The sequence below is a fragment of the Silene latifolia genome, chromosome Y, assembly GCF_048544455.1.
Source record: "Silene latifolia isolate original U9 population chromosome Y, ASM4854445v1, whole genome shotgun sequence".
Classification (NCBI taxonomy): Eukaryota; Viridiplantae; Streptophyta; class Magnoliopsida; order Caryophyllales; family Caryophyllaceae; genus Silene; species Silene latifolia.
In genome coordinates this window covers 382457718-382469305 of record NC_133538.1, presented here as the reverse complement: position 1 = coordinate 382469305, position 11588 = coordinate 382457718, and the positions used below count along the sequence as shown (strand labels likewise).

The 11588-nt window shown below is 41.7% G+C and overlaps 2 protein-coding genes across 2 annotated transcripts; both read left to right on the top strand.

Annotated features, from left to right (window-relative positions):
- The first annotated feature begins 4151 nt into the window (after positions 1–4151).
- On the top strand, positions 4152–4556 carry LOC141631963 (uncharacterized). Its single transcript, XM_074444564.1, has one exon. The coding sequence runs from the start codon at positions 4152–4154 to the stop codon at positions 4554–4556; it is 405 nt and encodes a 134-aa protein (XP_074300665.1).
- A 4287-nt stretch (positions 4557–8843) lies between these two features.
- Positions 8844–9536, top strand: LOC141631962 (uncharacterized). The gene has a single exon (XM_074444562.1). The coding sequence runs from the start codon at positions 8844–8846 to the stop codon at positions 9534–9536; it is 693 nt and encodes a 230-aa protein (XP_074300663.1).
- The last annotated feature ends 2052 nt before the right edge of the window (positions 9537–11588 follow it).

The window sequence follows — 11588 nt, the reverse complement described above, 5'->3', positions numbered from 1 at the left end:
TGTAGTAAGGGTCGTGTCCTCCACCCTACACCGAAAGATCAAGATCCCTCTCAAGGATGGAACCGTCACCATTGACGCCACGCCCATTGTGGTGGCCGGAGGGGATGTCACCTTTAAAGTGAGTCTCGAAACCGCTAATGATACTTGTGGTTTTGAAGTCATAAGCATGATCAAATCCAACCCCGAGTTAGGAAACATAGACCTATACACGGGAAGTCACGTTTGTGAGACAATCCTCAAAACGGGAAAGTACTTCCGTTTTTCTATGTACCCTCAAAGGGAGGACACGTTTGTGCTAAAACCGGCAGTCCCAAAAGGAACAACATTTGGGCTTTAATATGAGCCCGTTGAAAAAGATCTTTCGGCAAAGAAGAAGAAATCGGTCGAAGGCTGAGAAATCGAGATGGAACCATACCTATTAACGCTAAATGGGTATTTCGTGAGGGCCGAAGAAGATGAACCATGTTTGGACTTTCACGAACCCATTTACGACTGGAAGAATAAAAGGATGGTTCTTGGAATTGAAATATTCCAAGACTGTTACTACTTCCCCGAAGACGTGCTAGCCGTAGTACCAGAAATCAGCGATTTGACCTCTATCTAAGATGGGATGGCATTGGGTCTCCTTTTCAGAGAAGAAACAAAGAGGGTAACACCAAGTGAATACTTGGTTAACATGATCCTTCAAAGTGACAGGTTCGATCCATCTACCCTTATCACTGATATAGATCCTAAGAGGACTATCTCTGGATGGCGGAAAACTATTAAATGGACCGACAATAGGGGACTCCTCTTCAAGCGTGAGCGGGCACGGAGAAGAAAACGCTTGACTACAGGATAAGGAGAAATTTTCAAGCTGGATGATGGTTCCAAGTCTGAGTTTGAGTCTGAGTCCGAGTCTGATAAGAGTCCTAAGTTTGAGTCTAAGGAGTCAGGTGTCGAAGCCACCCCCTCGTAAGTCTTTCCTTTCAATGCACCCCTTTTATATTCTGGTATCCCGGGGCCTGTCTCAGGTACCTCTGTTGTCTCAACACTGACCTCTGATCAGTTGACTCAAATGTTAGCGCATTTCGCGCAGTTTCAAATTAATAATAATACGATGATCCAGTTTACTTACGACTTGTTTTATTTACATTGCAATTCAATTTTTGAAAATAATTGTTTTAGTAGTGACATTGAGAATGAGGCCGAAGGCAAGCAGGTTGAAGAAGAAGAAGAGGAGGTAGAACCACCTCCACAATTGGTTAGAGGGTTATAATAATATGACCAAAGAAACTTTGTGATCGAAGATACCGAAACTATTAATGTGGGAACCACCCTAGAACCACAAGAGCTTAGGATAGGGACTACCTTAGATCCCGTAGAAAGACAAGGGTTCATTGACTTGCTGATTGAGTTCAAAGACGTTTTCACATGATCTTACAAAGACATGCCGGGAATTGATAGGGAAATTGCATACCACAGGATTTCGATCAAACCAAGGTTCAAACCAGTAAAGCAGAAGCTACGCATAATGCGTTTGGAGTAGTCTTTAAAGGTTAAGGAAGAAATTGATAAACAGTTCAAAGTCGGGTTCATCAAAGTGTCAGAGTATTAGGATTGGGTCTCCAATGTAGTGCCAGTACCGAAAAAAGATGGTAAGGTTCGTGTTTGCATGGAGTTTCGGGATCTGAACAAAGCTAGTTCAAAGGACGCCTTTTCGTTACCTCACATCGATATCTTGGTTGAGAATACCACAAATCATGCATTACTATCCTTTATGGATGGACATGCCGGTTACAATCAGATAAAAATGGTCGAGGAAGATATGCATAAGACAGCGTTTACATCACAATGGGGAACCTATTGTTACACAGTAATGGCTTTCGGTTTGATAAATGTCGGGGCGACGTACCAGAGAACGACAACGACGTTACTATATGATATGATGCACAAAGAATTTGAAGTTTATGTCGATGACATGATAGTCAAGTCAAAGGAACGTAGTGGGCATCTTGGTGCGCTACGAAAATTCTTTGAAAGATTACGAAAGTACAACATAGGACTGAATCTGCAAAAGTGTGCTTTCGGGGTCACCTCTGGCAAGCTTTTGGACCACATCTTTAGCCATCATGGCATCGAAGTCGACCCATCAAATATCAAAGCCATTATGGAAATGCCCCATCTCGAAATCGAGAAAGAAATTCGAGGTTTCCTGGGAAGAGTTCAATATATAAGTCGTTTCGTCGCGAAGTTGACGATGATTTGTGAGCCGATCTTTAAGAAACTGAAGGTCGGAGAACACGTTATGTGGGATGACCACTGTCAGGCTGTGTTCGATAAAATAAAGGAAGTGTCATCTTCTCCACCAGTTTCAAGCCCACCAGTAGCCGGGCTGCCGTTATTACTGTATCTAACTGTTACAGATACAACGATGAGGGCTATGTTAGCCCAAACAGTTGACATAGAAGAAGAAGGTATTTACTACATCAGTAAAAAGTTCTTAGACTATGAAGTATACACCTCTTGAAAAGATGTGTTTGGCCCTAGTCTGGGAAACAAAGAAGTTATGGCATTACATGCTCAGTTATAGTGTGTGTGTGTGTGTGTGTCTATTCAAAAATGGATACGATCAAGTACTTGTTTGAAAAACCAGTGCTAAATGGAAGAATTTCAAGATGGACCCTCATGTTATCAGAGTTCGATCTCAAGTATGTACCTTTGAAAGTGATCAAGGGCAGGGCAGTTGCCGATTTCCTCGCTGACAATCCAATCGAAGAAACAGAAGTCGTCGACACTTGGTCATTTCCCGACGAAGACGTGGTTCACGTCGAGAATGACGTATGGGATTTATATTTCGATGGAGCATCAAACTACATGGGATATAGAGTGGGCATTCTTCTTATCTCGCCAACAGGTGAACACGTGCCCTTGTCCATCAAGCTGGATTTCAATGTCACGAACAACGTCGCTGAATATGAAGCATGTTTGCTTGGTTTACGCAGTGCTCTTGACTTGGGTGTGAAGAAGTTGTTAGTACATGGAGACTCGTCCCTTGTGATCAATCAAGTGGGTAGATTATAGAAAATTTAAGAGGCAAAGTTTGGCCCTATATCAAACCAGAATCGAAGAATTGGAAAAGTACTTCGAAGATATTCAATATGTTTACCTCCCGAGAGAGGAAAACCAGTTTGCAGATGCATTGTCCAAGCTAGCTGCCCTGATCAACATTCTCGACCATATAGATAGTATGCTAATATGTGTCGAACGAAGATCATCACCTGCCTATGTGAATGCAATCGATGATGCCGAGGAAGGTGAAACCGAACCCTGGTACACAGCCATTTTGAAATTCAAGGAAATAGGAGAGTATCCTCTCGACCTTGACACACGTGGGAAGCGCGCTCTGCGAATGTTATCAGCCCAATTCATCAGGACCGATGATGGGCAATTGTACAAGAAGACGGCTTAAGGTGTTTTGTTGCGATGCATCGATAAACCGACAGCTGAAAAGGTTATGGAGGAAGTCCATGGCGATGAATGTGGGCCACACATGAATGCCCATATGCTAGTCCGTAAGATCATAAGGCTTGGTTATTATTGGACAACGATGGAAACAGATTGTTGCAAGTGTGTCAAGCATTGTCACAATTCTCAAATATTCGCAAATGTGCAGCATGTGACACCTTTTACGTTATACACCATGACGTCCCCCTGGTCATTTTCAACCTGGGGAATCGACATCATTGGAAAAGTAAACCCATCAGGAACTGGAGGGCACTGTTTTATCCTTGTTGCAATTGACTACTTCACGAAGTGGGTAGAGGCTAAGTCTTACAAAGTGCTAAAGCGAAGCAAGTAGCACAGTTTATTCATAATGACATCATTTTTACGGAGTACCACATGAGTTCGTCAACGATCATGGAACCCATTTTCAAGCTGAGGCTGCAGTTATACTTGAAAAGTATAAAATCAAACATCACAAGTTATCTCCATAATGACCATAGACGAATGGTGCAGTAGAGGCTGCTAATAAAATAGTTACAGTCATTTTAAGGAAGATGTCTGACAACTATAGGGAGTGGCGACAAAAGATACCATTCGCATTATGGGGGTAAAGAACTTCAATCTGAACAGCCACAGGAGTAACCCCGTATTACTTGGTATATGGAATGGAAGCGGTTCAACCAGTTGAGCGGGAAGTACCATCCCTAAGGATCCTACTGGAAAGCCAGGTTCCCGAAGCTGATTGGGTTCAGGCAAGATATGACTCACTCGTTATGCTTGATGAGTGGCGTTTGAATGCGTTGTATCATGTCCAACTCTATCAGAAGAGGATAAAGAGAGCTTTTAATAAGAAGGTGAAACCACGAGGGATCAACGAAGAAGACTTAGTTCTCAAGTCAGTCAGAGCTTTGTTACCAATTGACCCGAGGGGTAAGTTTAAACCAAATTCGGTAGGCCCTTATTTGGTAAAGAAGATTTTGTCAGGAGGCGATGTTCGATTAACAAATTTGGATGGGAATGACTTCATAAATCCTACGAATTTGGACCAGCTAAAGAAATACTATCCTTGATGACCTCATTCTCAAATGTTATGAAATAATTTTTGAATTGCAAATGTTTTTAGAATAAGTTGTGAGTTGTTTGTCAACACTGCATGAAATATTTTATGTGAGAACTACGGTCTCGGTTTGATTTTGTTGCAAAGAAGGTATGTAGGCAACTCTTAGTTAAGAGTAAAACCGAAACATGTAAAACAAAAATGAAATTTTTGATGCAGAAAACTGGGGATTTCTAATAAATAATAAGTTTTTATTTACTCTAAATTTCGGACAAAGCCCGTTATAATATTTTATTCCGGGCGAAGCCCATCACACACAACTAAAAAAAGGAAAGCACGCCAATAGTAATAGTAATAGTAATAGTAAATATTAATGTCGAAGACTAATCTTTACCACCCTCAGATGGGCCGCACGCCCCATCACGACGAGACGCAGTCTCACCCATCATCACTCAGGCTCTTTTCTTCGGAGGAATCATCAATTCTTCACGAGGGACCAATCTGTCTTTCACACTAGCTCGAGGACCAAGTCTTTCTGCAAATGTCAACCCACTTTTACACCTCGGACCTAACCTCTTCCACACATCTGAAATCAAAGAGTCAGTTCTAGGAGTCGAGTCAGTCTCTGTTTCGGACCTAGATGAAATCGGAGTCATCCCAGTAAAAAATTCTCGGTTCTTCATTGCTTTCTCACGATATTTGTAGTCAATGGCTTCATCCTTATAAAGTTCTCTTCGGTTCTGAAATAAGGCTCAATAGTCCACTGCAAGTAAGAGGGTGACACCCAAGTAGAGGCAAACGATTCAGAAATATGCCAAATAGTCCTCCGAGTTCAAGACTCCAACCATGCGTTCCACCTCACAGTAGTCACCTCCTTGACTTGGCTGCAAACAGGCTCAATGGCGGTAATTCATTGCAGATGACCGACCCGTCGAAGAACACGGTCCGGGTAGATATAGGTGGACCACTCCAAGCCCAAAAGAGTGAGATGTCTGGTTCTATCAGTTTCAGACAAGCCAGTGACTGCAGTAAGGCGGAGCCAAGGTAAGGCCCATCTAACATATAACCCAGCATTGGCAGAAAGCCACTGTTGCTAGAAAGGCTCCTTCTTCCCAGTAGTTAACCGACGGTGACGAGAAGTGAAGCTTCTCACCTCATATGTATCCAAAGCCTTCAGTGGATCAACCAACTCAAGTCTTTCACATAGCCAGACCTGTGAAAAAAGGAAGGACCGAGAAAACAGGTCAGACTACAAGAAATGAAGTCAAACCCACTGAAAAGAAAGGATGTGGGCAAAAAAAAGGAATAAATAAAAAGGAATGAAAAAGGAAAAAACAAAAAAAAAGGAACGAAAAAAAAAAGAAAAAAAGAAAAACGCTGCAAAAAAAGGAGAGAACAGCGAAAAAGACATACCTGTAGAAGAAGGGTTGATCCAGTGTAAGCAAGGTTTGGATTGGTCTTCTGAGCATCTAACCCAGCAATAATTTCACCAATAATGAGCCAAGCTGGGCTCCTGCGATTCTCCATCTGTTCAATAATTCAGATGAACTTCGCTTTACCATAACAAGTTGGTACCTCAATATGCCCTTCAAAAGCATAAAGATGAAGTATAATAAATGCAAAATCCCTGCGACGGAATGCTGTAAGAATCAATGGGTCGTCAGCATGACCAAATTTCTGAGCAATGACGAGTAAGTTTACTCGTTCCCCATCAACGAAGGCACACGCCTCATCATGTGACAAACCAAGGAAGTCACGATACAACTGGGGGCCCTGTCGTCGTTGGCTCCAGAGACCACTATGATGATGAATGGAGAAGTCTCCGACAAGTAATATGTAAATGAATCACTCCCCACCGGAGCACAACGTGAATGAAAATGTTCCCCAGCGGGACATAACCAAGACAACGTTGCTTAAGGACTGGGCATCAATGACGATGAATTGCAGCTCAAGTGAGCTATGTATATGTGACTCGAATGAGTGACATCATGGGAGAAGTATCTCCAATGTATAATGGCAACATCCCTTTGGCAAGCTTCGTTTTGGGCCCAGACTTTAGAATGCCAAGGCCAATGTTTGCCGAACGACGATGCGGGTTTGATTCCGTCACAACGGATACATAGGCGCCTGAGGATAAGGCTCAACCCACCATATATGCAAGTTTATGAAGATGATGAAGCAATGGGTCGATGACCAATGATGTTATGAAAATGATGAAGCAATGGGTCGATGACCAAAGATGATTCGATTGACAAAAGTAAACGTTAATCCCTGGCGGAGCTTCATGTATGATCTCTTCTTATGGCTGGCGAGCCTATGTACGCGGGTCTAATGGACTTTAAACGACCCACGGAATCCTCAGGTCAAGAAGGACCTGGGGTATACTTTGACTTTTGCTTTGTCCAAGCCTCAGTCAAAGTGGGGGCTCTGTAGATAACCGTATTCGTCGATATTGGAATATACAGAAATCCCGACAAAACACATGATGATGATAGGACACATGTATACTTACATCACTCGTTAGCGGATTCCGTTTTGTGATGCGGGACAAGCGTTATTTGACGGTTTTATAATTTAAATGAAATTTAAATAATTTCGAAATAAACGAAATTTATTACTTCGATTTTCATTTTTTCGAGTTTATTTAAAATTTAAAGCTTTTATAATTTATTTGAAAAATAAGTTTGATATGACTCGTATTTACGCACATTTAGTCCCGTAACTAGCCTCGTTCTTATGCTTTTTTGCATGCATTAAGGTCGCTTCTTATCTTTAACTTCCTATTTTGCATATTCTTTGAGGTTTTGTGTCCTTGGTAGGAGAGGAATGCTAGCCTTGCATATATGGAGCAAAACGGAGCTAAATGGATCGCATCTAACGACCAAGCAACAAAAGGAGACCGATTCTAAAGGCCTAGATCAATAAAAAAAAAGTATTTGGGCAATGATGAAGGACCCCCACGGTTCCTTGATAATCGCATAATTAATTATATTTTTACTAGTTATTTTTATACACTTGGAGTCGTCTTTCGTATCATTTGAGCTACTTTACACATTTTTAGATACTTGTTGGTTTTTACACGTTGAATATCATTTTGGGCATGAAAGCTTGATTTTTATCTTGTTTTCATGGTAGCCAATTGACCGAAACCAATGGAACATGAAGACGATATAATTGGGTCGTATATCGTTCATCCGGAGGCGAGAGACTAATTCCAAGTCCATTAAATATCAAGATCTTAGTCCACTAACATAGAGGAAAAAATGGTAAAGTGGCCAACCTTATCAACTCATGGACATTGCAGTAGATAAGCACAACATTAAAAAAGGGGTCCTGCTATATATCGTCGACAATTTACTAATTATCGTCGACAATTAATGTAAATTTCCAAGTTTGCCCTCCATAACATAACTCCATATCCGTCTCACTAAAATGCAATTTCTGTCTCACTAAAACACAAGTCAATTTCCGTCTCACTAAAACACAAGTCACCGTCTCACTAAAATATTTCAAACAAAAAAAAGACGGTTTTTCAAAAAAAAAAAAAAAAAAAAAAAAAAAAAAAAAACCGGGATTTGTAATTAACAACATGAACGAGAACGATTTTAACAATGATTTCAACAATGAAGCTAGTAACGAGGTGAGTTTACGATTTAGTTTTGTCTAAATTTTATGTTTTATTATCGATTGATTCCCGAATTAGGATAGATGCCTTGATTGTAGACGGAATTATGATAGAATTCGTGACGGATTTAGTTGAAAATGCAATCGAAAAAAAAAATATATGAACAATGGGCTGGACGAAGAGAATTTTCGTCCAGGGCTGGTGTTGGACGAAAAATTCCTTCGTCCAGTATGGGCCTTGGACGAAAGAATTTTTCGTCCAACACCAGGCCTGGACGAAAAATTCCTTCGTCCAAGGCCCATACTGGACGAAGGGATTTTTCGTCCAGGCCTGGTTTTGGACAAAAATTCTCTTCGTCCAAGGCCCATTTCGTGTTTTTTTTGTTTCCGTCTTATATATTTTTATTTTTATTTTTTCCGACTCGTTTTGTATAAAGTAATTAATTACCGTCTTTGTATTCTATTTTTTTTATGTATTATTTTTTCCGACTCGTTCTGTATAAAATAATTAATTACCGTCTTTGTATTATATTTTTTTATGTATTATTATTTCCAACTCGTTTTGTATAAAACAATTAAAATAATTAATTACCGTCTTTGTATTATATTTTTTTTATTTTTTATTTTTTCCGACTCGTTTCGTACAAAATAATTAATTATTAACTAATTTATTGAAATGCGTGCGCATGTGAATAACGATGGAGACGGTATTGATTACTCAGATCATTTTACGACTACCAGATTCTTTGCATCAAGTATGGAAGCGTTTCATTGGGCATTTGAGATCGGACTCCGACTCGGGTTTGGTATAAAAAGAGCAAGCAACAAGAGAGTTGGTCGTAACACGAATTTGAGACAAGATTATTTTGTTTGTCGGATGGGTGGAAGAGGTCCCGTAAATAAGGATGTCGATTCTTTAATGAGGGGTAACACGGTTACCGCGTGGTGCAAATGCAAATTTTCAATTAAAGTTGTTGAAATACAAGAGAATAAGTGGAAGCTTGTCATGAGATCCGGGTTTCATAATCATGCTTTAACGTTGTATTGTGACGGCGACAGATACTTTGCAAAGTTTGATGAAGAGGAGTTGGCTTATATCGATGCCCAAGTTAGAGCTCAGGTTAGACCGGCAATTATTAGTGCGGGTTTGCATCAGCGGAATCCGGAAAATTCAAGACCTAATCGGCGACAAATCTACAATCGTTCTCAGAAAGTAAGGGCCGAGGAAAGAGTTGGGAGAAACCCGGCACAACAGATGCTAGCACTTGCGGTTCAGCATAAGTACGTTCATTATCGGGTCACTGATCAGGAGACCGATGAGCTAACCCACGTGTTCATGGTTCATCCAGAAGCCGTTAAGATGTTTTGATCATACTATTATGTGGTCCTGATCGATTCCACGTACAAGACAAACTTTTACCGTCTTCCGCTTGTTGAGATGGTTGGAGTCACACCCGTCGGGAAGAGCTTTGTGATCGCATATGCTCTTGTGACGCATGAGTCTGAGGATGGATATCGGTGGGTCTTACAGAAACTGAAGGCCCTTCTCAATGATGCCGTTCAACCTAATGTTATTATTACTGATTGCGAGCAAGGTTTGTTGAACGCGATTCCCACTGTTTTTCCGGATTCGTCTCACTTGCTATGTCTTTGGCATATATATTCTAACGTGGAGACGAAAGCACTTGATCTCACGGGTCGGGATAGTTGGGCTAAGCACATAACTTGTAACTTGTTTGAAGCGGTTGTCGAGGCGGAGACCGAAGATAAGTTTAATGTGGCGTGGGGCAATTTGGCAAGGCAATGGGCGGGAGTGGCGGCTTATATTGAGAGGCAATGGTTCCCGCACTTGTAAAATGGGCCAAGTATAGAACGAACAAGATAAATCATTTTGAGAACACTTCTACATCCCGGGTTGAGTCGGCTCATGCGAATTTGAAGAGATAGTTGAATAGCGCGAAACTGGCCATTGATAGCATCTGGATTCGTTTTCATTCTTTGATGGAAACGCAACATGTTGAGATCCGACACTTGTTGGAGTTATCTAGATCGAGGGGTTGACGGGGATTCATTGATTATTTTCCAGACTTTTTTATAAAATATCAAAGAATGCCTTAATTGAATTGCGTGGAGAATTCGAAAGAGGTGCCAAGATGATGGAAGATTCCTTGATGATCGATTGCGGTTGTGTAAAGGCTACTACACTTGATTTGTTATGTGCTTGTTCACTTCATCGCATTGCTAGAAACGGATCTCGGGTCCCTGTTGATGTGTTACATACATTTTGGAGGAAGTTGGAGTACGATGGTTCCGAGGCAATGCCGGCTTGTGACGATGATCAATTGGAGGAGTTATTCGATGAAATTCGGAATGCAGATCCGAGTATGAGATCATCCATGTTCGATGCCCTTTACTCTTAGATATATCCGGATGAGGAGGATTTAAACGAGCCTCGGGTGAACGAGAACCCTAGAGGACGTCCGAGTAGGGGAACTCGTAGAGAGCCGTCCGCCGTTGAGCATGCACGAGTTCGGGTTCGACAGGCGAGCTACGCCCCCAAAGAAACTCGTCTTCCCAACATACTCCGTCTAGTACCCCCCGTTCCACTCCGACGGTTCCTGTTACTCCGTCTACTACTCCCCGTTCCACTCTGACGGTTCGTTTTACTCCGTCTAGTACCCCCCGATCTACTCAAACGGGCCCCGGTACACCGTCTACCACTGCTACCACGAGTACGGGGAGTTTCAGCACATCGCATTGCGCACCTCTTGAGGTAGACTATACTATTGGTCATTCGAAGACTTTCCTTATCTTGACTTTTTGCCTTCCTGGTTTACCGAGTATCTAGAAGCGTGGTATAATCCTTCCAGAGACGGTCATTATGGTTTCCGAGTTCTCTCACATGCTGTTCGGGGTGACCAATCTCATTTCACGATGGCTAGAATAGATTTACTTAGGGAAATCCGTAGTCCCCTTTACCGTGATCATATTTATGGCCCAGTGAGATTTGATGCGGAGGTAGCTAGAATTACATTTATGGATCGACATCTGGTGTGGCTCGGGTCATTGGATGGACAGTTTCGATCTATATGGTTATGCTACGATGTACAATTGGGTGATATGTTGTATTTATTCATGGGACGATCAAGAAGGTCACCGACATTGGAATGGTAGTCATACTTATTTGCCTTTACGAGCCCCCACCGGAGTACGTACCCCATATAGTGTCTTATGGGTATTACATGCCGGAAACCACTATCTGAGGCTCCGGGTACGCCCCTTGTCACCTATGCCTCCAATAGCCCCTTGTTGGGTACATGATGAAAGCGTAGCTCATTATAGTGGCATGTATCGACATCAACTATCTTTATGGCGCAGTTTCGAGACCAGATCTTAGCTTTTTTTTATTTATCCGAATATT

Coding starts and splice junctions, on each gene's coding strand:
- LOC141631963 (XM_074444564.1), top strand. CDS start 4,152: ATGGAAGCGGTTCAACCAGTTGAGCGGGAAGTACCATCCCTAAGGATC.
- LOC141631962 (XM_074444562.1), top strand. CDS start 8,844: ATGCGTGCGCATGTGAATAACGATGGAGACGGTATTGATTACTCAGAT.